At 43.2% G+C, this 25733-nt stretch overlaps 1 protein-coding gene across 1 annotated transcript in view; it reads left to right on the plus strand.

Moving 5' to 3' along the window:
• Positions 1 to 14236, plus strand: part of Hsd17b12 (hydroxysteroid 17-beta dehydrogenase 12) — a 127835-nt gene extending 113599 nt beyond the window's left edge. The window contains exons 8-11 of the mRNA XM_085834632.1: positions 1627 to 1708; positions 3137 to 3202; positions 12852 to 13001; positions 13267 to 14236. Of these exons, the coding sequence (XP_085690758.1) occupies positions 1627 to 1708; positions 3137 to 3202; positions 12852 to 13001; positions 13267 to 13371 (403 nt within the window). The 3' untranslated portion in view covers positions 13372 to 14236. The remainder of the gene's footprint in view (positions 1 to 1626; positions 1709 to 3136; positions 3203 to 12851; positions 13002 to 13266) is intronic.
• Positions 14237 to 25733: the final 11497 nt, after the last annotated feature.

The raw sequence follows: 25733 nt of genomic DNA on the forward strand, positions 1-25733 counted from the left end.
CACTCCTGATTGCAATAAAAGATTGTTCTGTTTCACTTTCATCAAAGAAATTTTTATAGGTGTAGAAGATGAAATGACTAGGTGTTCATTGCTAATTTACCTTTTTGTTTTTAATCTAAAAGGGCTGGGTTCTAACTCTTGATAAAAATTATTATTTTTTTGCCTTAGGAAAAAAGATACCAATATAAAGATGATGAAGTAACTAATGTTAGCCACTTCTAACTTTAAAATTTCTTTAATTTTGAAATTTTATTTTGATCACCAAGATCTTGGTGGGTTTCACTATTTTGGAAAGTGTGTTTTACTAATAAGGACTTCTTTTGTATAAACAACTGACTAGACTCCTGTGATACCCAGGAAGCAGAGGCCCAGACTTCCCTTTGATGGTTACAGTAGGCATCTCTCAGAAAGGCTGGCAGATGGAATGATGGCCATAGAGTGCTGTGTCTTTTCAGATTTATGTCTAAAATAACTCCTATGCCATTTAGTCATGTTTCCTGTTCTGTGTTCTTTCTCTTCCCCTAAATAGTGAAAAACAAACAACAAAACAGTTCTTAGGAACCAAAATCCAGAAAGAGAATGACAACAGACTGTGCAGAAGGAGACGAGGTTGAGGGGTGACCCAGGGGTGCCTGGGCCAGATTTTAGTGTTTGAGAAGGAGGGCTGCGCTGAGGTGTAGGTCAGTAGTAGAGCACTTGCCTGGTGCAAGACCCTGCACTCCATTCCCAGTGCTGTTAAAACAGAAAAGGTGATAGTGTGCCTTGAGAAGCATGAACTTGAGAGAACAAGGTGGTACCTAGTTTTCTAAAGCCATAATTCCACACCCTGCTGAACCTCTGTATGCTTGCTAAAACTTAGGTGTTTACTGCATTGCTTTTCACAAACTGATTTTTATTTATTTCTGGTAGTTCCCTGAGTTAACTGCAGTAACCTCTAAAAGTCACAGGAAAAAGTTGAACTTTGTTTTTTGGCAGTCTAATAGTTAATGAAGTACAGACTGGTGTAATGTTCAAGTCAGTTCTTTCCCCAAATGCACACAACCCAGGGAAGTTAGAAGGATGGTACCCATTGCTATGAAGGTTTATGAAAGGCTTGACTGCATGTTGAACAAAGGTAGGCTCTGGTGTCTAGAGGCTCAGGACTGTGTTAAGAGGGAAGTGTTTACACACACTGTTGGAGTGGACAGTGGGATGATGAGTCAGAGCAGACGTGTCTATGTGGGGGTTCTTCAGCTTTTGCTCTGCAGACATTGACTGCAGTGCCTTGCACATATGAGGCAAGCATTCTACCTCTGAAATATATCCCCACCATCTACATAGGGATTTCTGATGTTGTGGCCACAGAGGAACCTAGAAAGTACAGAGACAACTAAAAGGAGACTATCTAGCTGATCCAGTCATGCATTGGATTACTAAGAATGGAAAATGAGCTCATGGTAAAGAAGAGCTATTTTTAGTTCATTGAATTATGCTTCATTCACCGGCCAGACATACCAACTGCTCATGAGAGGCAGGGAGATGCGTGTTAGATCAGCTGCCCTGTTGCTCTGTTTCCATCTTGACTGCAGTTCACAAGCAATGTGCATATAATTTTCCTCAGTTTGTGAGATGTGTTTTCAATTCCAGATCTAAAGGGGTGATTCTCAACATCTCCTCAGCCAGTGGCATGCTCCCGGTTCCATTGTTGACAATCTACTCTGCAACCAAGGTGACGAACGAACACTGCAGTAAATTATGTCAACATAAGACGGGGGGGGGGGGGGCTGATTTTCAATCTGGGTGTTAACTTTGTTGAAATGCTATGCTTGGTAGTTTGTAGCCAACTGAGGGGGCAGGTAGGTGACCCACATGGGATTCTGAAGTGTCACAGATGGAAATAGATTTACAAGTGGAGTGCCAGTGTGTCACAGCCACTGATAGTCTGATTTTTGATCCCTGGTAGTTTATTGATTTTAACAGGGACACTAATGCTTTCCATAGAGACCTAGCCTCAGCCAGTCCACCGAGTTGGTTAGAATCTGATACTAATGAACCTAAGGTGGGACTGTCAGCAACATGAACATGGCCTTCACATAGCCAGGAAGTACATCCTGGCAGTACCACAGCCATGCTCAGTAGACAGGAAAGAGATCTATGGAGAGTGAATGTCTGCCACCTTATCTAGAATTCCCGAACACTGTCATGTCTAGAGTGTGACAGGAATTTCCCAGAACTCTATGTCATCATACAACACCGTTATTCACATCTTCACCTTACTGCTAGGATAGTAATTCAGACTGAATCTTCTCTTGTCTGTGGGCCAGTCACTCCAAGTTCAGTTACTTCACTGAGTAATGGAAATATTTCTGGGGAATGACCATTTTAGTTATTGAAATTAAGCAAGCCTTTACGGAAAAATAAGTAAATCATAATACATAATAGGATCATATAGTATGTCAGAGAAGGAAAAGTGTAAAATACAACTTTTCACTGAGAAAACTCAGTACTTACTGTCTTCTGAGTCCTGCACAACCCCACAGCCCTCTGATCTACCTGCTTTCTTAGTGGCTGAAACATACTGTCAGCATGTTTAATCAACATCTTGTGTTAGAATTCCAGTATCTGGAAATCTCGATGGAGGTCCTGCCAGTGGAGACCTTCCATTGGGGTGTCATTGAACTTGGCCTTTTAAGCCTGATACAAAGCTGCATGGTTTCCAGGCGGTTTACAGTTTCGATATCAGATGGACTCTCACCCTCACTTCTCAGACCCAGCTCACAGGACCCAGCAGCAAAACAGAGCTGCACAGAATTCACTCTGGGTCTCTCTTGGAGTGGCAAATAGAAAGTGGAATTAAATCCTTTGTTACATAATAAAAGAATTTTTTTTCTTTCCTTTGGAAAATAATTTGGAGGAGGCTTTTCTCATTAAGTCAAAAATTGGCAAATGTTATTTTTGGTAAGATAATGTCATTTGTAGCAGAAAAACCTCCTGAGGTTTTAAAGTGTTTTTATCTCTTCTGCATTTGAAGTGAAAGGAATGACTAGAAACAGTAGTGTTAAATGGTTAATTTATTATTTTGTTGTTTCCATGGCTACACTCTAGGCAGACTGATGTAATAGATGTATTTTCTTTCTCACCCCCACCTCCCTCCCAGGCCTTTGTAGATTTCTTCTCTCAGTGCCTCCATGAGGAGTATAAGAGCAAGGGCATCTTTGTGCAGGTAAGTGGAGTTTGTTTCAGTTAAGTATCCCTGGTTTTGTGTGGTTTCCACAGCAACAGTCGCTGTCTTGGCAACGAAAGAAAATCACATTCCTCAGTAAGCGATTGTGACGTGAGCACTCCCTTAGAGACATGGTTTCTTTTCCCTCATGCTCTTAGGTCTAGATTTTTAAAAAATTAGCCTCTCTAATTTTTAACTAGGTTACCTGAACTAGAACTAAATGTAAACAGTTGAAGCATCATTATTGTAAATGCTCATAGTTTATTTTAAGACAGTCTGACTCTTTAAAATTGTGGTAGAAAAATACACAACACAGAACTTAGGTTGTCAATTATCTGCATGCAGCTCAGGGGCATGAGTGTACTCACCATTGCACAGTCACTGCCACCATTCTTCTGGGAGTTTCCTTCACCTCCCCAAACTGAAGCTGAGCACCAATAAATGCTAACTTTCCCTTCTCTTTCCCCAGCCCCTGGCAATGACCATTCTGTTTTCTGTCTCCCCACAGTTACCTGTTCTTAGTCCATCCCGTGAATAGAATCATTCAATGTTTGGTCTGTGATCAGGTCACTTAGTGTAGTATCTTAGGCTCTTTTGGCACAATGTGGGGATTAGGGTTCAGACAGTTAACCCATTTTCCCAGGCTGATCTGAGACTCAAATCTAGGTCCGTTTGCTATTAGACCACTTGCTCCTATCCCTAGGCTACTGAAGTCACTGTGCTCAGGAAATAATGAAGCCAAAAGTACCAGGCTGTTCGTGACCACTCTAGTTTATACATGTAGATAATCAAGATGGGGCTAAGGGTTATCTAGCTGTATATTCTAAGTCTTTTCATTTTAAATAGTATTGGAGCTAAGTCACTTATCACAAGGAAGGGTAAGGTAAGTGTTCCCTCATCTTTAGGGTCCACGAAAAGCCTGCTTCTTCCAAGCCCTTTCCTTTGCTTACTTCCTAGGAGTATCTACTGACCACTTACTTGATACTGTTTAATTTTCAGCTCCCTGTATATATAGGCTACATGTGGGGAGACAGGGTTTTGTAGAATCTTGTATTTTATGCCTATGATACCAGGAATCCCCCTTAGATTGGATTTTGGTAACAAGGAAGCCAAGTAACACTGGTAGGAGGTAAGGCTCCTGTGCCACTCAGTGTTACACTGTTGTCTTTCTGGTAAATCTGTTATTATGCCCCAGTGCGGCTCAGCGGGCACTCTAAAAGTCCACTGGAGGGTACCCGGGAGGCTTTGGCTGGAAACTGCCTGTGTTTCAGTGCCATGATGTAGCTAGCGGTGCTGTGTGAACACAGACAGCAGTCCTGGTAGTGTCCAAGCCTGTCCCTTCTCTCATTTGCACAGCCTGTTTCCTCAAAGGTAGTTTCCTTGGATTCTCTGCCTGATATTAACCTGATATGACTAGAAACCACCCCACAGCACATTAGTATTTGCCTTCTGAAATACATTATTTTGATGAGCTTGTCCCGTTTACATCCGTAAATTTTAAATTATTTAATTTCATCCATCATTGTCTTTATTACTAAGATTCACTTGAGGTCTAAACTTAGAATGAATTACCAAGAAAAGGAAAATTCATATTTATGAAGACAAACGTGGCTGTCGCACTCTGAAAATAAATCCCAGGGTACTGAGTAGAGCAGAGAGCCCAGGTTAAGCTGAAACGTAGCTGCTTTTCTCTGGGTGGTGTTTCTGTCTTCTGGGTTATGGACTGAGGGATTGAGCGCCTTGCTCCACCTTCTATTCCATCCCATGTTTCTTGGGTCATCTCATTAACACACAGATCAAGTAACCTCGTTAACACGCAGCTCGGTACTGCTGGCTTCTCTCACTGGCCTCAGGTGGCATACCTGAAGCTTAGTTTTGAAATCAGACCCCACAAGGCATCAGTGCTCTTGCTACTTATTTATGTTGAGGCTAGAGCGGACTGTGGATTGTCCTCTGTGTGCTCTGCCCTGTGAAGTGCCCATGACTCTCATTTTAATGCCTGTTTCCTCAAAGCTAGTTGCCTTGGATTCTCTGCCTGATAGGAATCTGATATGACTAGAAACCACCCCACATCACCTCTTCAGGACTGTCTCACATTGCCTCCAAGCTCCTTTTGTCCCTGAGCTCTGGACAAAAGGCTCAGGTTCCAGTTCATCTTCCCTGAGTCCCTATCTCAGGCCTTAGACACTTGGATTACGATTTTCCTTCTTCCCTGAGCCTCACATGCCTCTGTCTGTTGCTAGGCCTGCTCACCAAGTGGTTTTTTGTTTGTTTCTTTTCTTGAGAGTGTATTACAGTATTGACCAGGCTGGCCTTGAACTTACAAAGCACCTGCCTCTGCCTTCTGCCTGCTGGGTAAAAGCCATACACCAGCACTCCCAGGTGGCAATGTGTTCCCGAGCAAAGCTGTTTGCTACCTCAGTGTTGCTAATGTTCTCCCCCTCCTCCCTCTCTTTCTACAACTGAAGACCGATGGGGAGGAGCAAAAGGAACTTATGCATACATCCTTCAAAGAACAAAACTCACATGAAATCTAAGTGAGGAGATAGGCCCTGGTCTGCCCTGTGCTCACTAGTAAATGCTGAGTGAGTGAGGAATAGCCAGAGCCACCTCAGCTCCCGAAGTCCTCTTGGTTTCCTTCCTAAGTCATTTTTATTTAGAGATAATTTTAAAGCTAGCCGGGCAGTGGTTGTACACGCTTAAATAATTAACTCCAGCACTTGGGAGGCAGAGGCGGGCTGATCTCTGAGTTCAAGGCCAGCCTGGTCTATAAGCAAGTTTCAGGACAGCCAGGGCTACACAGAGAAACCTTGTGTCAAAAAGCTAAAAAGAAAACAAACAAAGCCAGTTGTAGCCATAGAGACAGTACCAAGAAGAGCAGCCTTGTCAGTTTGCCCAGCTTTCCCCTTTGTTATTGTCTGACTCCACCTAGAGCCATTAGAGGGGCCTTAGAGAGGAAGTTGGGTGTGTTCTTTCGCTTTGCCTCAGATTCTTAGTGCACATCTGAAAGGTTAAGTTCTTGATTACTACAACCACACTAAATGTGAGGTTGAATGCTGGTGTAAAGTTATTGATGATCTGTTCACTGTTTTACCTCTTCTCTTGTTTATTCTTTTTCATTTTGGTTGGTTGGTTTTGGAGGGGTTGTTTTTGTTTTGTTTGTTTGTTTGTTTGTTGACACAAGGGCTCACTATGTAGCCCAGGCTGGCCTTGAACTCAGTCCTCCTGCCTTTGCCTCTGGAATGCTGGAATTTCCAGCACGCTTCACCACACCCTGTAACACTCTTTTCAGTTTCCTTTTGTTTTCTGGTGCTGGTGGTTGACTGTAGCACCCCTAGGCAAATACTAGACCAGTGCTCTGCCACTGAGCTATGTTCCCAGCCATCTTTACAGTAATGTTTGATTCTCCAGAAAAGCATTTGGTCTAGAATCCGGTATTCCATTCTCCTCTTTCTTGTGTTTCTTTCTCTCTGGACTCTTTTATGCCACTGACATTTTGGAAGAGCACAGCCCTCCTCCCCACTCTTCTGTCTTGAGCATACCTCATTTAGGGCTTATCTGACACTTGCTTGTAGTTAGATTCGGGTTATGCTTTTATGCCCACAACAGGAAGGATATACTGCTGAATCCTTCTTAGGTTATCACATGGGAAGACAGGAGTCTCTTTCTGTTGCACTAGTAAGCCATCAGTGGGGAGACCCCTTAAAACATTGCAAATATCTTACTTCCTTAGACAGTTTTCCTTAAGTTGTTAAATTTATATGTTAACCCTATATAATATATATGATTTATGTGTTAACCCTATATGCTTGCTTCACAAACTTGCCAAACGAAGAGATAGCCTATCTGGATTTTAGTCCAGGTGAAAGCATGGAGACGTCCGTAAGTTCTCCCTTTGTCCAGTCTTGTTTTGTGCAGACCTCATTGCCTGTGTGCTTAGAGATAGTGAGGAACAGACCCTAAGCTCAGTGTCACCAGACCAAGATTATGAGTTCTGTTCTCACCCCTCAGTGGTCATCTGACCTGTGCAAGATTTCTCTGTGGCTTTGCTCCTTAATTTTTGACTCCTGAAGGCAAATGAGGTGACTAATGTGACATATATAAAGGCATCAGAAACTGGGAAGTGATAGTACGTATAGAGAAGATCGATGAAAAACAGAAGCAGTGTGCATTTATGGAACCCCTACAGTATGCCCCATGCTCACTCACTGTTACCGAGTTTGAGCTTGATGCTAACCTGACCCCATGTCCCAGACTGGAAAATAAAAATTAAGGTGTATCTCCATTTGTCAGGAGTGGGACAACAAAAGACTCAAGATCCCTGACTCAAGGCACACAGATATTTAAACACACTACCAATCAGTGGACCCTAAATGAGAGGCCTGTGTATTATGTTTCACATATCTCCAGTCAGGAAGTATGTAGAGTGTAGTATTGGGTATGGTAGTTGGGAATATGGTAGCAAGAAAAGCAGGCAGTGAACAAGAAAACATGAGTACAATGACCCCCTATAGCGATGGTGCTGTACATCTCAGCAGGTGGGGAAAGTGTAGGGAAATTTACTGATCCAGGCTTATATAACTCCAAGGCAAAAGGTCTGCAGTCTGTCAGATCACAGAGTACTAAATCAAGTCTATTCTGAAGATATGTCCAGTCTGGCTACATCTCATGACACTACTGCCATTGTATCCTACTTTGGACCATCTCTCTATTTGGCCTCCTGTGCTAGATAATCAGCTTTCCATGTGACTCCTGTAGAGTCATTTGGGAAGAAGGAGCCTCAGTTGAGAAAACACCCCCACCAGATTGGCCTGTAGGGCATTTTCTAGATTGATGGGGTCAGGGAGGAGGGCTGAGCAAATGATGAGAAGCAAGCCAATAGGCAGTGTTCTTCCATGGCTTATGCGTCAGTTCTTGACTTCAGGTTCCTGCACTGTTGGGTTTCCTATCCTAACTTCCCCAGATAATGAACCGACTATAACTGTAAGCTGAAATAAACCCTTTACTCCCCGAGTTACTTATAGCCATGGTGTTTAACACAGCAATAGATTCACTAACTACAACACCCCACTACTGCTATCTTTGCTGATAAGATAGTGTCTGTTCACTGTAGCCAGAGTTGATAAAGCAAACTCCAGTCATTTCACTTCCCTGCTTAAAACTCCACCAAAGCTTCTCATGTCTTCAGAGTAAAACTCTTGAGTTGTATGACCCATGCTGCTTTGATTTCCACACTCAGCTGTTGCTCAGTTTACAAGGGTCTGCAATCAGATATCTCTGGGCTAGCTTCCATCCCTTGTGTGAGAACATTGCTTACATATGACCTTATCTAAGCCTCATTGCAGAAATAGTCTATCATCAATACTCTGCCCACATCCCTCTGTGAAATCAGGGTCTGGTGTTTACATGGTTGTATCACAGGTACCTAAACATCTTCTAGGATACATTCAGATAAATTACTAGATGGGGGGGGGGTGTACTTTCAGTTTTCCCTTTTTTTCCCCCCTGTAAATATTAACATACACATTCCATATGTTAAAGGCAGGTTCTTTGTAGGATTAGTAGTCACTCAAAGAATTCTTGTAACCCCTGAGTTAATCAGGAGGCTTTTATGGAAAGACTGATAGTCTGCAAGTAGAGAACGGCAAGCAGCAAAGCTATACTGTACACGTTTAGTTAGCTGTGTGCTTGGGAGGACTTCAGATCCTAAATGAAGATAAATGAAGACACAGACTCATAGAGCCACAGCCTTTGCCTTAAGAATGTGTCCAGGCTGGAGAGAGAGCCCAGTCAGTGTGAAGAGAAGCTGTGCATATGCCTCCAACTCCAGCTCTGGAGAAGGGGGGAAAAACAAGCAGGTTTCCTGAAGCCTGTTGGCCAGCTTCGGGCTCAACAAGTCCCAAAAATAGAAAATTTTTTAATGTCCTAAAATAATAAAGGTGGAGAGTAATCAAAGAAAGACTCCTGAAAACAGAGCCATCTAACAAGTACATGCATAACACACACACACACACACACCTTGGAAAAGAAAGAAGACAAAGTAAACAACTGTGTGCCGACTATTGTCAGCCTAATGCTGAAACTGCCCTGGAGTTGGCTTTCCCTTGCTCCTTACTTGGCTGGACCAGAAGGAAGATGGGGAAGCGGGGAGGGACCAAGTGAATCTAGAGAAGGGCACATTAACAAGATTAGGTGCCACAGGTAGAACCTTGTTCAAAATGGAAAGGTCTGATCATTTTTAGGTTTGAGAAGGATATTTAGTTCCTAGCTGGCTCTGCCATGCGAAGTTCTGAGACTCGGTGTTTGTTTCTTTCGTGTCTGCCATGTGTCTTGTCTTCCGGCATCCTGTTGTCCAGTTATAGTGCCTTGTCTTTCCTTTCCTTTCCTCTTTCCTTTCCTCTTTCCTTTCCTCTTTCCTTTCCCCTTTCCTTTCCCCTTTCCTTTCCCCTTTCCTTTCCCCTTTCCTTTCCCCTTTCCTTTCCCCTTTCCTTTCCCCTTTCCTTTCCCCTTTCCTTTCCCCTTTCCTTTCCCCTTTCCTTTCCCCTTTCCTTTCCCCTTTCCTTTCCCCTTTCCTTTCCCCTTTCCTTTCCCCTTTCCTTTCCCCTTTCCTTTCCCCTTTCCTTCTTTCCCCTTTCCTTTCCCCTTTCCTTTCCCCTTTCCTTTCCCCTTTCCTTTCCTTTCCTTTCCTTTCCTTTCCTTTCCTTTCCTTTCCTTTCCTTTCCTTTCCTTTCCTTTCCTTTCCTTTCCTGGATCGGGACTCCCTCCAACAGCACATGCTCTATGAAGACCATAGTCTAAGCAGTCTATTCCAGTGGATACGAGGAGAACAACATACCAACTGTGATCTCCTGGAGCTGTTTTATTTAATAAGTTGAGCACACACATAGCATCATCAGCTTTTGCCTTATGGCCTAAGTAATTATTTCCAGTTGAAGATTCTAAATTTGGAAATCAAGATACTTGCCCACAGCTGCGGCTGTCAGGGTCAGGTTGTTTCTGAGGGGGCAAAACTTGTAATGGTGACTTGTTGGGTGTAAGTGGCCTTTAAGTTTTATTGCTTTGAAAACTTTCTGTAAAAGTATAGATGTATTTCTGATTTGTTTCTCATAATCCTTTCCTGAAAAGGCGGAAGATGGATTAATTATTGTTTCTTGGGCGTTTATTTACTTTGATGGCTTTTGACATAAAAGATTAATTTACATTTTCCATAAACTTCACATATTCCTTTTAATACCCTTCACAGCTAGATCAGTAGATTTGCTTTCTTGAGGCAGATGATCTTCCTTAAGCTTCAGAATGTTTAGAATGCGGGCTCAGTGGGAAGGTCCTTAGTGCTGCTTGGTGCTCTGCATCTGAATTGCCAGGCCACAGTCCACACTGCCTTCACTCCCCTGTGTACCTCGTGCTAGTCTCAGCACTGAGAATGGAGGTGACACAACTGTCTTCTTGAGCTTGTGTTCGAGAATGTGCCTAGTGCTTGAACTAACTTTCTTTTGGACTATACCAAATTCCTTGCAGATCCTGAAAATGCCTTGCTGCTCACAGCTCCGCTCTGCCCGTGTTGTTCCTTTACATTGTTGTACCTAGCTGACTCCTCAACTGTCTTTAGGACTTACCCACAAAGCCCTGCCTCACTCGCCTCTGAAGCCATCGTACTTCAGGAGGCCACTGTTGGACACCTTGATTTTATATCCAGGTACAGGTACACAGCCTTCCAGCTTAGAATTTCCATGTTTTAGTTGGGAAAATAGAACTTGACTAGGAACTCCCAAGGACACATGTCTTTCCCCACCCCCAGTAGCTGGAGGCTCCTTCAGAACCCCACCACAAGCTAGCTGAACCCTAAAGCCATGAGTTATCTTGTGGTGCCACCATGTGGTTCAGTCAGGCAGTGCAACTGAATGCTGCAGTATCAAAATAGTCCCATGTATGCTGCTTATTTATGCTTTCTGAACGAGCAGAACGATGGATGAAAGAACAGTGCAATGCATTCTGCACACAGGTGAAAGGCATAGTTACAGACTGGCTCCATCTCGGGAGCTCAGGACTTCCCAGAACTCCTTGTAGACTGTGTCCTCTGAAAGGCCTTCTTGGGCTTCCATATGACCAGGAAGCATGCAGCAAAAAAGACTGCACATGCATGGTGTTACCTGACATCAGAGCTTACACAGGTCTGTCTTGCCCTGCTTTTTAGGTAGTGAACAAACAACGTAACAATTGGACCCCACAGTTCAGTCTGTCAACCTGAGACTTCCCCAGTCTGCCTTAATACTGATGAGACAAAGTGGACTAAAGACTTCACAAGACATCTTTCTCATTAAAGAGTGATGTATACTAGTAGTTCTAATAAATAAATGCTCAGAAGTCAAGTTTCATAGTCAGAGTCACTCCAGCTGCTGGTGTGCTCTAGTGACTGGTGACTCAGTGGGCTTGCCTCCTGTAGGTGAGGAAGGTGGAGGACGGCCCCAGGTAGACTGAATAGATGGGTTGAAGGCTCAGCTCCCACAGTAAGGGTGGTGAGCAGTATTCTTTGACTTATACTTGGTAGTGAGAAGAATACAAAATTATGTGTGAAAAAATACACGTTGTAAACAAATCCCCAAAGAGATGTGGGGCTGTTCTTCCAGTCTTTGCAGTAAAGAAATCCAAAGTGTGGAGAGACCTCAGCATTATTTGTAGTGTGAGTTTTTGGTGGTATTTGTTTGTTTGTTTCATTTTAACCACATATTGAACTGTTACTTTTTCTTAAATAGCAATGCCAGCGGACTTCACCCCTTCTTTTCACCCTTGTGAGAGGAACAATGGTTTGGTGGGCTACTGTACACCTGGATCTTTTGTTTCACAGGAGGACCTCTCTCATCATGACTCCTAGAACTTATTATAATGCGGGTTCTTTGTGTTCCATGTTGTGTCATGGCCAAAATACAGGGTGCATATGCAGTAGAGAACGTCACATTTGTGAAATGCCTGGAAAAGCTCATGTTTCCATTCACCACCCACATCTGTCCTGTCACCCAGGCTGTTGTCTTATTTTCTTTTCTTTTCATCTCTTCCCCAAACAGAAGAGGGCAAAAAAGATATGGTCCCATCTTAACATTAGCAGTTTATAAAACTTCAGGAGCAGGACGTTAAAACACCAGGGAAGAGAAGTGGTGACCAAAGGCCAGGAAAGTGGATTGTCATCTGTGAAGGACTAAAGCTCATAGAACAGTGTGATTCCTCAGGCGTGGTGGAGCAGAGTTGTCCCAGTGAGACGTTAGAAACCTGTGCTCCACTGCACAGCAGAGTCCCTCTTGACCTGGATAGGAAGGACATCTCGAGCCTCAGCCCCTCAGGTTTCCGTCATTCCTTTCCTTTTAAAGATTCAGAAATGCTGGCTTGTGTTTTGTTTCATTTTTCCCAGCCTCCAATTCTATTTTACCCATAGGTCATCACTGTATTGCAGTCACGTTTTTGGTATTATATGTTCTGTGAAGTTGGCTTTAGATAGCATGTCTCTCCCACTGCTCTAAAGATGTGAACTCCAGATATCATGAGGATGCTTCCACTATCATCAACAGTCAGGCAGGTATCACACTCCGTTCTGTAGCCTTCCTAATCAATGGCATGTGTTGTCTTTTCTCTTTTTGTATGGGGTGGATCATTCTAGAGTGTCATGCCATACCTTGTAGCTACAAAACTGGCAAAAATACGGAAGCCGACTTTGGATAAGCCCTCTGCAGAGACATTTGTGAAGTCTGCAATTAAAACAGTAGGTTTGCAGACCCGAACCACTGGATATGTGATCCACGCTCTCATGGTATGTATGTTTCCAAATCTTAAACATATTTTCCAGTTTGGGCTTTTTTTTCTATATGATTTCTTAGCATCAAGACATATACTTTGACAAAGTGGTACACATCTTTAATCCTAAAAAAGATATTTATATTTCAAACTATATACGTAAGAACTTTAAAATCTCTGTAAATAATAATGTAGAGAATTGGAAGGTGGCAATTAGGCTTCCCTTAAGTTTTACTCAGTTGTGAGCTGTGCTTATATATCTCCCCCATTTCTTTCCCTAGGGCTCAATAAACTCAATCATGCCTCGTTGGATGTATTTTAAAATAATCATGGGTTTCAACAAGTCTTTGCGGAATCGCTACCTGAAGAAAAGCAAGAAGAACTGAGTGCTGCTGAGTTATTGTTTGACCTGTGCCTGCACACTGGGCACCTGCTTTCCCCAGAGGCTTCACTGTTGTCTCAGTAATTACTAACATGGCATAGTTGGCAGAAAACAAATTCCTTTTAGAGGCTCCTAACATATATTCTGGATACAACCAGGAGTAATTTGAAGTTTAATGTAAATGTTCTTGGCAAATGTATGTAGAACACTTTGACAAAAAGGAACAAATCCCAGATTGACAGCGGTAGACACAGACCCATCTGGCCCACAATGCCAATGATCACATTATATTTGGTCTGGAACCTACTATAAAGTGTAATGGCTAGCTGCTTTTTTATTTTAGCATTAGAGGGAACAGGGCTTAATTAATTTGTTATGGGCAGATACAATGTAGTTTACATTGATTTCTGTAAGCTTTTCTAAATGTATGTTCCAGCTTATGTATTTATATGGAACTGGTCTTCTCAAAGGTAGCTAAGACATAAAGAGATTGAAACATGGAGTTCTTTCTAACACATAAGTCCACAAAATGTTATTCTTGGAACACACATTATGTCTGCTCTGTTCAAATGTATGTAAATACTGAATGCTATATAGTGTGCCTGGAATGTAAAGGTAAGTGGGCCAAAGTGTACATCAAGACCAACAACATCCTGTGGTACCGCAGGATCCAGGAAAGCAGCCTGTGTGGACACGCAGCATTCGTTATGTCTGCACTGCACCCGGATACTTGCCTAGGATGGCAGACTCCTTCTGTGGTGCGGGGTGGGGGTGGGGTCATGGAAACATGTTCTTTCTAAGATGAATTTAGAATTCATATATCTGCTTTTAATAAAAGATGATGTAACTGTGGTGTTGAAATGAAAGTGTATTTTTGATAGTGGAAACTAAAGCCCCAGTCACACTACCTTAAAGTAAGCTAAGTCTGACTATAGGTGTCAAAGCATGCACAAAGACGAACTAGTTCTGTGAAATGTTCAGTTAGACAGTCATTGTGTGCATAAGTTTCAATCAATTCCTAATTTGAAAGACCACCAAATCTACTTAAAATTTTAATTGATGGAAGTAAGTATTTAAGTATTTAAATATATAAGTATTTGAAACTACTAGTTTCACAAGCTAGTAAAACAGCTCCCCCTACCCAAACATGTACACACACAAAATGGTATCTGCTCCCAAAATCATTATGTAAAACTATTCTATTAGTCCCCAATTAGGAGCCATTTAAATTGTATACATTTAGCTTTCTGAAAAGCACTTGTTTGCTCCTTCCCCCCTCTCCCCATTGTTTTGCTATAGAACTGGTAGCCTGGGTGGTGTCTCTTCTGTGTGCTTCCACTCTGGCTGGCTGGTCTGATAGTTTTGGTTGAGATGTGGGTTCTCACCTATAGGCAAAGAGGAGAAGGATTTCTCTACAAGCATAATCCACTGCAGGGTGCAGACTCTGTTTCCTGTAAGAAGGTAGCTGTAATCCTAGCTGGGAGGCCCCTTAGCAGCTTCACAACTTCCCTGTTCTGGCTTTCTGCTGTAACGGGTCACATGTTCTCTTACATTTAACACTCAGTGAAGCCAATGACAAGAAAACATACATTCCAAGTAAGTGCCTTGAAAGAAAAGTTTCACTAAAAACATGTGCTCAAAGTCATTTAGCAGTGAAGCATATTTTGTATAGTCACAAAGTTCAGCTTTCTGTTAACAACTTTACATTCTCTGTGTTCTCAAGTATCCTATACTGGCCTAGGACTCACTTTGTAGCTGACGATGGCCTTGGTCTTGAAATCCTCCTGCCTCTACCTCATAAGTGCTAGTGTTAAAGGTATGGATACCTCCTGGTTCTCTTGAGTAAATTTTTTTATACCTTTGCTCTTGATGATCCTGGAGACTGAACTCAGTGCCTTACCACTGACCTGTATCCCTAGCATCACCTGTTAGGTGTCAGCCTGGGCTAGAGAACAAGACTTTCTTTTGAAAATTTCACACATGCGCACCATGAACTCTGATCATATCCACCCCAGTCGCCACTTTCCAACTCTTCCTGTATTCCCTCAACACATCCCACTCCCAACTTCAAGTTTTTATTTTCGCAAGATCTCTCAGAAGGAAGGAGAATACTTTAATATTACTATTACTAGGACAAGTTTTGATTTTTTTCCTTTTTTTTAATTTTTATTTTTTGTATATGGATATTTTGTTTGCATGCGTGTCAGTGTACCGTGTATGTACCTGGTACCTAAAGAAGCTGAAAGGAAAAAAAAAAAAAAAAAAAAAAAAAAAGAAGCTGAAAGGAGGGTATTAGATCCCATGGAATTAAAGTTACAGACTGCCATGTTGGTGCTGGAAATTGAACCCAGGTCCTTTGGAAATGCAGCCAGTGTTCTTAACTGCTGAGCCATCTCTCCAGCCCCCAATAAGACAATTTTCTGTTTGTACTTCCTATTGTGGTACACAAAGACATTTAACCCTACACAGCACCCCAACCAAAATGCATGACCTGAATCTTATCAAGAAGTAGCAGAAGAGAGTAACAGAAAAAACTGAGTGAAGGAATATTCTACAGAATTCTGAGCCTAGCCAGGAGCATAGTTTTACACACCTGTAATCCCTGCACATGGGCTGCTGAGGCTCCACATTCAAGGCCAGCCTGGAGTACATTCAGAGCTGATGTCTCATGAGCCTATATTTGTCAAAGGTTTCAAGTTTCAAGCAAGCCTGAAGAGATGGGACAGCTGAGTATGTAGCCCTGTGTTGGATCCTGTTCAGTATCTGTTATTTTTTAGTTCAACACAAGACCACTGATAGAATTTCAGTAAAGGTAAGTAAATTAGCTCCCCAAGTTTGGATAAAAATATTTTGGTAACTTGATAAAAACTTCCCTACTTCACCCCCTTTTTAAGTATGCTGTGATTTTTTTTTTCCAGGAAAAAAAAATGGAACATTGTGCAACTAGATAACCAAAAACCCTACTAAGATCATGCAGAGGAGTGACAGCACAAAGTCCAGCGTTAACATGTGGGAAGGCTAGCGAAAAGCATTGGTAAGTGTTTGTACTGGTTGTGATTTTCCTGTAAATCAGGAATTTCAGAATGAAATCTAAATAGCTTCTGCTAACACCCAACTAGCTGCAAACTGGTAAGCTCAGGCAGACTGTTGGTTCCTTTGGCCCAGCCCAGCCACCTGGGAGGTGGAAACAGTACCTCTCTGTGTCTTACAAGCACCAAACACTACCTTTGAAGTACTAGGAACCCAGCCCGGTATAGAGTATTGCTGTGCCCTACCATGTCACCTTACACGAAAAGGGTCTTTGCAGATGTGGTTAAGAATCTTGAGGTGGAGAGAGATGCTGAGGGAGATTACCTGAATGGGCCCTAAGCACAGTCAGAGTATGTGCAGTAAGACACTGGTGCTGACAGATGGTGCTGGAGGCAGCGAGGCCACGGAAGTAATGATTACAGTGACAGGACTACAAGCCACAATGGTGCCGATGCCAGAAGCCACAGGAAGCCAGACAGAGTTCTTCCCCAGGAAGAACACACACACATAATATAGTTCCCTTGGTGAACTCTAAAGTGATACATTTCTGTTGTTTTAAATGACTGGCTTTGTGATCACTTGTTACAGTAGCCCTAGAAAGCTAATGCAAGTGTCTACCATCTATTTCTGCCCACTAGACACTTCTTTGTGTCCAGGTATGGCCAATGTTTTTAAATGCACTTAAGAGGGTTTATTTTTCTGTTCTTGCTCAAATAGATGGCCCCCACCTGTACTTCTGCAGGAAACCCTAATTAAACTCAGTGATACACCAGGAGATAAAATTAGAAGGGGAACATGGGAAGATGGAGTTCAGTGGGACTGGAAAGGCTTATGAGGAGAATGGAGGGTGTGATCAAAGTACATTCTATGAGGCTTTATTTGTGGAGAGGAGGTTTGAATAACAGTAAGGATGATGAAAAATTTGCAAGGAATCATAGTCTTAACTACCTAAAAGTAAACAGTGTTTGTCAGACTGTTCGTATGCATAGATAGATGAAATGGGATTTTCCCATCTAGGTTGACAGTGTTCTTCCCAGAAGCCATAAACTATCTAACAACAAAACCCCAACACTAGGAATAAGAAATCTTTTGAGTTGTTGGTCAGGGTTTTCTGTGATGCTCCTGAAACATACATTATTGTTATTGTGAAGAATAAGTCCCTGCTGCTGTAGATACTGTGCACCTTAGACCCAAGACCCAGGGGACCCTTGCTGGATCCAACCTAAAAGTCTCCCTAAGGAAAAGCTTTCATAGCTACTAAATATGCAGTGCAAAGGAACCAACAATTCTATTGGATTTAAGACCCTTTCAAGGATGGAAATCATGTCTGATACCAGAAACCTGGGGCTAGTGAAGTCAGGGATCTTGGAAGAGAACTTAGAAATGTCTTTTTATGAAACTAGCCCAGTCCCTGGCTATATTTTAAGTATTTGTCCTTTTACACACAGGTAACTAGTTCTCACCCCTCATCAAGGAAACTTCTCTTTGCAACAGATGGAGACCATTACAGATTGCCACAGCTAATCAAAATGCAAAGTTGTGGGGCCCAGCTCAAACCGATAGGTCTGTGACACAACTCTTGCCCCAAAGGCTCTGGGGTCATTGCAGAAGAGGGGCTGGAAGGACCGTAAGAGCCAGAGAGTGTCTCCAAGAAATGTCAAGAACTATACCATGAACTTTCACCAACATGGCTGCCTAAACAAGATGTGAAGAGGGGCACCAATAGCTCCCTGCCTTTGCTGGTCTGTGGCGGTGTGTAGTACTGTATGTGCGTCAGCCATTTTCCTTATTTTTGTGCTTAAGTTCTGCCTCTTGTAAGCCAAGTGAATCTTCGGCAATTTCATTGGGCAGTTTCCATGTTCAAAAAGCAGATTCCTTCCATTTGCACTTAGTATTTCTGTAACATACTTACTTCTATCATTTTGAGCTATTAAATTCTTTTTTTACTTGTAGTGCATGCAGGGGTGTGTGTGTGTGTGTGTGTGTGTGTGTGTGTGTGTGTGTGTACACATATATGTACATATAAGCCAGAGTGCTTGCATGAAGATCAGTGGACAACTTGTAGAAATCAAGTCTCTTCGTCTACCATGTGGGTTATCAGAATTGAACTCAGATCCTCAAGCTCGCCAGCAAGCACCCTTTCCTGCTGAGCCTTCTTTCCTGCCCCATGTGGTTTGTTTGTTTGTTTGTTTGTTTCTGTTGCTTTGTGCTGACTTTAGCAGAGCAATGTATTCTACTTTTTATTGGTTCCCTGTCTCTGTCTACTACTTTCGAAGTTGTATGTAGTATCTTCTATGTTCCCTCCTGCACTTTCCTAGTCTCCTTTTAGAGCCAAATCCAAGTGAAAAAATTCTCTGGTCCCCGGATGCCCTCTTTCATCACAAGGACTTAAGAACGTGGTCACTTGAAGCAGCCCATTCCTGATTACATATGACTAAGAACTGAAATTCTAATCTCGGTTTTTTTCAAATCCCATGTATTAATACTTTTATGGTTCTTTTATGCACACGTGTGTGTGTGTGTGTGTGTGTGTGTGTGTGTGTATGTATAAAATGAACAGCCTAGAGAAGATGGTTCATTCTGTAAGGTGCTTGCCTTGCAAACCAAGGGTCTGCCCCCTAGAAACTATAGAAGTACCCAGCCATGGTGGCATGTCTGTTACCCCGTGCTGGGGAGACAGGATATATAGGTTCTCTGGTAAGCCCCTCTGCCTAGCCCGCTTGGTGAGCCCCATGCCAGAGAGAAACCCTGTCTTAAAGGTAATGGACAATATTCCTGAGGCTGACACTGAGGCTGCTGGGCCTCTATACACACATACTTGCCTCAGAGGTCCATAAAAATAGTCACTTGCTTACCAGTTCCTCATATTTCCCTCGTTGCCCCAGACCTTTTATTAATTGGCATCACTTTTTTTCTTTATTGGTACTATTTCAAATAGTGGTGTAATTTAGAATGAATGGCATCTTAAGACTGGGCTTCTCCCAGCTTCACTGTGCCCAGCAGTCGGTATCCGGTGGTGTCAAGTAAGAGGTGACACCTTCTGACTCGCTGGTCCCAGGTTTTATACAGACAGGTCAGGTTGTACAACTTTTATTAATTGACGTGTTTCGAAATGTCTCAAGCAGGGGCGTGGTGGCACACGCCTTTAATCCCAGCATTCAGGAGGCACAGGCAGGCGGATTTCTGAGTTCGAGGCCAGCCTGGTCTACAGAGTGAGTTCCAGGACAGCCAGAGCTATACAGAGAAAACCTATCTCGGAGGAAAAAGAAAGAAAAAACGAAATGTCTCCAGATTCATGTCCTTTTCTGAAGGGTGATGAGACATTATCTCCTTGTCTCCATCTGGGACTCCTGCTCATAGCCAGCTCTTCATCCTGCCGATGTTTCCCACATTCTTAGGTCCCCTCTTGTCACTATTGAACCTAACCTGGTTAGCACAGCTTTCAGTCCAGCTGTGGTCACCGCTGTCCTAATTGTTTGATTTCTCTTCCACATTTACTTTACTTATTAGACCAGCACCTTTGAATTGCTTGCTCGTTTTAAAGGTCACTGCTCACAAAATCGATTCTGGGTTTTGTTTTGGTATTTATTGTTGATTTCCTTTTTTCTTTTTTTTTGGGGGGGGGAAGAGGATGGGGGGATGTGTTTTTTGGTTTTGGTTTTTCTTTCTTTCTTTTTTTTTTTTGAGAGAGAGAGAACATGAAGTTAGATGGACCAAGAATATAATATTACCAAAATATATTGTATATCATTTTTAAATATTTTTTTGCATTTTAAAGCATTCATTGGTCAGGAGGAGGCTGTCAGTATATAATTCAGTGGTAGAGCATTTGCTTAGCATCAATGGGGCCCTGGGTTCCATTCCAGCACCACACAAAATACTAGTTAATGAGCAAATACCATTCGGTGTACATTGCATATATAACTTAATACACTGGCACTCTGACTGTCAGTGTCTAGCAGTTCTAACAGCTTTCATGTCTGTTGTTATTGTTGGATTTTGTCTTTTGGAGGCAGGATCTTTCTATACAGCACTCGCTGGCCTGGAACTTGCGTGTGTAACCCAAACTAGTTTCAAACCCCAAAGTTACAGACATCCATCACCCTGCCGGGCTTCAGTTCTTCCATGTCTGAATAGAGCGTGTGCGTTCCTTGTGCTTTGTTTTATTTGTTGTTTGCCTTCTGTGTAATCTATTTCTTTAAATGTAATCATTTTCTCGTCAAAAGTGTGGGTGTGTGTGTGTACACTTATGCATGCATGCATAATATGTATGTATGGGTGTACATGTTAGGGCACGTGTGGCAGTCAGAAGGCAATTATAGAGTTGGTTGTTCAAGTCCACATTTATGTCAGTTCCAGAGATTGAACTCTGGCCACCAAATTCACTTAGCAAATGCCTTTACCTGCTGACCTGCTGAGCCATCTTAATGGTCCTGTTGTTTGTTCTTTGTGTGTGTGTGTGTGTGTGTGTGTTATGCATTCATGCACATGTACACATACCACAGATGCAGTGGTGCCCTCAGTGACTGAGGCACTTGATGACAGTGCTGGGAATGGAACTTGGGTCCTGTGGGAGAGGAGCAGACTCCATTACTGGCCGAGCCATAGTGGTCCATTCCTGTCATCTCATGTTTCTGTTCTGAAGTCCTGCTGGAGCTGGACTCTGTGTTCTAGAGGAGCATTCTGAGGGCTCTGCTGGCACACTCCTTTGCAGCTTGCTTTCTCCTTGCCTGAGCCCAGGGCCTCCGACAGCCTGGCAGCACTCCATCCCCATGTCAGGCGTCCGGGTCTGCTCAGCTTCTGCTTCCTAGAGATCTCAGTGATTACTCTCCCGTCCCCACACTGGATTTCAGCGTTATCTTCAAGGGGAACCGTCCATGTTCTCATAGCCCACTGATCACAGCTCAGTATGTTTTTCCCTTTCGGTTTGTGAGTTTTCTGGCCCTTAGAGATCAAACAGTTTTCTTGTGACTCTAGCCTTGCATTAAAATGCTCAGAGAGCTAACAGATGCGTTCTGCAGAGATTTGGGTCTGGTCTAATTATTTGTTTTGAGTTTAGTCTGATTCAAGCAGTCAGATATAGCAGAAACAGCGTCCAGCTGGCACTCACAGGGTTGAGCCCTCAGTACTTCCCACCTAACTTCCATAGCTCAGATACCCTGCCACTGAGTTCTCGTCTTCCTCTTCCCCTCCCTCCCCTTCCTTTTCTCCCTCCTTCCCTCCCTCCCTCCTTCCTATCCCTCTTCAAATTCTTAGTTTGGATGTTTTGCTAGCCTCTTTTTTTGTTGTTCTGTTTTTTGTTTTTGTTTTGTATTTTTGAGACAGGGTTTCTCTGTGTAGCCCTGGCTGTCCCCCAGGCTGGCCTCGAATTTAGAAATCCACCTGCCTCTGCCTCCCAAGTGCTGGGATTAAGGGCCACCACTGCCCGACCGTTAGCCTCTTTCTGTTACTGTTAAAATGTTTAAATAACTCAGGCAGTCAACTGAAAAAAGAGGAACCGCTTATTTACATTCATAATTTTAATATTTAATAAGATTTATTTTTATTTTACATGTATGGATGTTTTGCCTGCCTGTGGAATTGTACATCAGTGCCAGAGGAGGGCATCAGGTCATCTGGAGCTGGAGTTTACAGATGGTTTTGAGCCATGTCGGTGTGAGACATCAAACCTGAGCCCTTTGCATGAGCTGCAAGTGCTCTTAACTCTGAAGCCATCTCTAGCTCCTCTTTACTGCCTTTGGAATTCTGCCTTTTGTGGAGTGTTAGGTTGGCAGGACCCTACAGTGGCAGCCTTTTAGCCTGGCTTCCTTCACTTTATGATCATGCATCAAAGCTTCATGTCTTTTGAGGCCATGCCTTGTATCACAGAATACCATTGCTCTTTCTCTCTTTTTTTTTTTTTTTGGCTTTTTTGAGACAGGGTTTCTCTGTGTAGCTCTGGCTGTCCTGGAACTCACTTTGTAAACCAGGCTAGCCTCGAACTCAGAAATCCGCCTGCCTCTGCCTCACAAGTGCTAGGATTAAAGGCGTGTGCCACCACTGCCCGGCTTACCACTGCTCTTTCTTGATGTGCCACCATTTGTTAGTCATTTCTTTTTTTTTTTTTTTTTTTTTTTTGGTTTTTCGAGACAGGGTTTCTCTGTGTAGCCCTGGCTGTCCTGGAACTCACTTTGTAGACCAGGCTGGCCTCGAACTCAGAAATCCGCCTGCCTCTGCCTCCCAAGTGCTGGGATTAAAGGCGTGCGCCACCACCGCCCGGCTTGTTAGTCATTTCTTTACTGAAGGATATCTTGATTGCTTCTGACCTCAGTGCTATCAACTGTGGGATGTCTGCCCTTGAAATCACAAGGCTGTGGGTCGTGACCCCTGTTTAACCTCATGACATCCTGTACCACATTCACTGGTCCTGAAAAGAATAAAAATTCAGAATCCAAAGTACCATTTGTCCTATATGTGTACCACTTGCACCATGCTCAAGTTTAAAATATATATGTATATATAAGTTGAAGCATTGAAAGGCAGAGACTAATTAAAGATTATTTAAAACGTTGTTAAGTATACTCAGACAGGGGTACCAACTCTGATCTGCCTTCAATTAAAATTTGTAGTACAGTTGTTAGGTTCGAGTGGAGACTGAGGGGGACCTATGGTGTGATTACTAGTTCAGTTCCTAAACCTACATAAAATGAAGCCAGTGGTCATAAATTCTCAGGGCATAATCTTCCTTAGTAATCTCTGAGCCATCTTAGGGCCACATATTCTAGAACTTTCTTGGGTCTGGTGAGAGGGCTCAGTAATTAAGATACTTGTTGGCAAGTCTGATGACCTAAGGATAATCCAAGGGACCCACGTGCTGAAAGGGAATTGACTACCACAGGTTGGCCTCTGACTTCCGTGTGTGTGTGTGTGTGTGTGTGTGTGTGTGTGTGTGTGTGTGTGTGTGTATGGGGGGGGGGAGATAGCATGCACGCGCACACACACACAATTAATTGAGTAAAAATAAATAGAACCTCCACAAAGCCTTTAGTGAATACTGTCACCACTCAGAACCTTCACTGTTCCCTGGAGTTTCGTCTGCTCTCTGTAGTCTCACTCCAATGAGACTGTTAACTGCTCCCTGCAGCTTGCAGCTATGTCTTTTCAGTATTTACAGTCATGATAGCACTACAGGTCCAAGTCCCTCCTGGACTCTGAAGAAGCACCCTCAATCCTTCAAAGTTGCTTGGAATCAGTGGAGAGTTGAAAGCCTCACAGGGATCATGCTCCAGGGCCAGCAGGATCCCTTCCCACAGTCCTTCATGCTGGGAATTGCTGAGTCTCAGGCAGTGAGGCTGAGGCTCTCTCCATGCGCAACTCTCCCTGGCAGCTATGAGCAGAGTGTGCCATTATTTCCCTTGGTTTGGACTTCCTCGGGAGTACAGCAGCAGGCCCTCTGCATGCTACGTGTGATTGAAAAAGGGGGGTTTGCCAAGGCTCTGGTGTGAAAATCAGCAGCTGAAAATGGGCTTGTATGTACCTCACTCAGCACCATATGTAAGAGCCAGCAGTCCTTAAAGCATCGATCTGTTTAGCCAGCCAGGGCCTGGAATAATGATTGAGTAAAGAGTGGTCCCCTGCAGAAACCAAGCATCTGCAAAGGGTACAGAGCACTCTGCAGGTGCTTACTACACCTGCAGCAAGGTGTTAGAAATTCAGATTGCTGAGCGCTCCCAGAACTGCTCACCAAAATTGTGATGGGGCCTGGAATATATATTTTTTCTGAAGTTTTAAAATTTAGTCCTTGAGAAAGGAATTCATGTATCCAGTGTGTCTGGATTACATCTGCAACCCCCTTTCCCACTTCCTCACACCCACCAGAACCAACATATCTACTTCCCAAGTTCAGGTCTGCTTTTTTTTCCCCCTTGAGGCAAGGTTTCTCAATGTAGCCCTGGCTGACCTGGAACTGGCTATGTAGACCAGGATAGCCTTGAACTTACAGAAATGTACTTGCTTCTCATTTTTGTTTCATTTATGAGTATTCGTGCATGCCTACATGTGCACCATGTGTGTGCTAGTATCTGCAGAGGTGCTGGATTCTTTGGAATTAAAATTATAGGCAGTTGTGAGCCATCTGATATGGGTGCTGGGAACCAAACCAAGGTCCTCTGCAAGAGCAGTAACTCTTAACGATGACCCATCTCTCCAGCCCCATTTTTTTCCATTAATTTATTAACAAATGAACTAATTAAACCAGACCAACTGAATTCAATTTGTGCTTCCCACATGCACATCTGCCAAGATCTGAGTAATCTACATGTGTCTGCACCCCCAAAGAAAAATGACCCTCCCTCCCTCGACAGTCATTATCTGCCAATAGCTCCACACTTGGAGGAGTGGGGGTGATATGGATTTTGAAAGTATTTCCATTATTCTAAATTACATGTGTCTGTCTGTGTGTGCATATGTGCACATGTGTGCAGGTGCCCACAGAAGCCAGAAGTATGAGGTCCTTCTAGAGGTGGAGTTAAGGAGTTGTAAGCTGCCTGGCATGAGTGCTTTGAATTAAACTCTGCTCTTCTGGAAGAGCAGTTTGTTTTCTTAACTGCTGAGCCATTAACCTCCCCAACCCATAATATGCATTTTTATCACATCCCCTGGTGCGGATGGTTTTCCAGCCACATGGGGAGAAACTGTGGCTTCAAAGAAAGGTCAAGGCAGGAAGTAAAATGTCCTACCAGACAACAGTCGCAGTGAAGAGAGAAATGGAAAGCTACACAAAGTGAAGGCTAAGGGAACTTAGGGCCCAGCCACAGACAAGATAGCTACTTGGAATTATCAGTTCTGTTCCAGACACTTATTAATCATTTCTTCCAACTCTGAGACCAAGTTCATTGTCACAGTCAAGACTCAGATGGTAGAAGCCACACACAACACTGGACAGGACAATAAAATTAGAGAATGATTTTCTAGGGACTAGGAAGTATAGCTCAGTCATTCATTAGAGAGCAAGCCCTAGGTTTGATCTCATGAACCACATACACTGGGTGTGATGACATATTCAAGTATTAGCACTATGAAGGTAGAAGCAGGCGGATCAGAAGTTCAAGGTCATTCCGGGTTACATAGTGAGTTCCAAAGCCTTGGTTATATGAACCTGTCTCAGACACCAGAAGCATTAACCACAGAGGGGCTACTAACAAGGTGGCAGGAATGCTGTCTGGACATAGGAAGAACACACAGGACGGAAGCAGGTGGAACAGTCTAGGCCTCTGCTCCAGTTTCTGGGATGAAGGCCTAAGCCCCACTGGAAAGAATGTAGCCAGGTTTTGCTGGGCGGTGGAGAAGTCCGTTGAA

This window comes from Mus caroli, unplaced genomic scaffold (assembly GCF_978045245.1).
Source record: "Mus caroli unplaced genomic scaffold, Mus_caroli_1 scaffold_2, whole genome shotgun sequence".
Taxonomy (NCBI): Eukaryota; Metazoa; Chordata; class Mammalia; order Rodentia; family Muridae; genus Mus; species Mus caroli.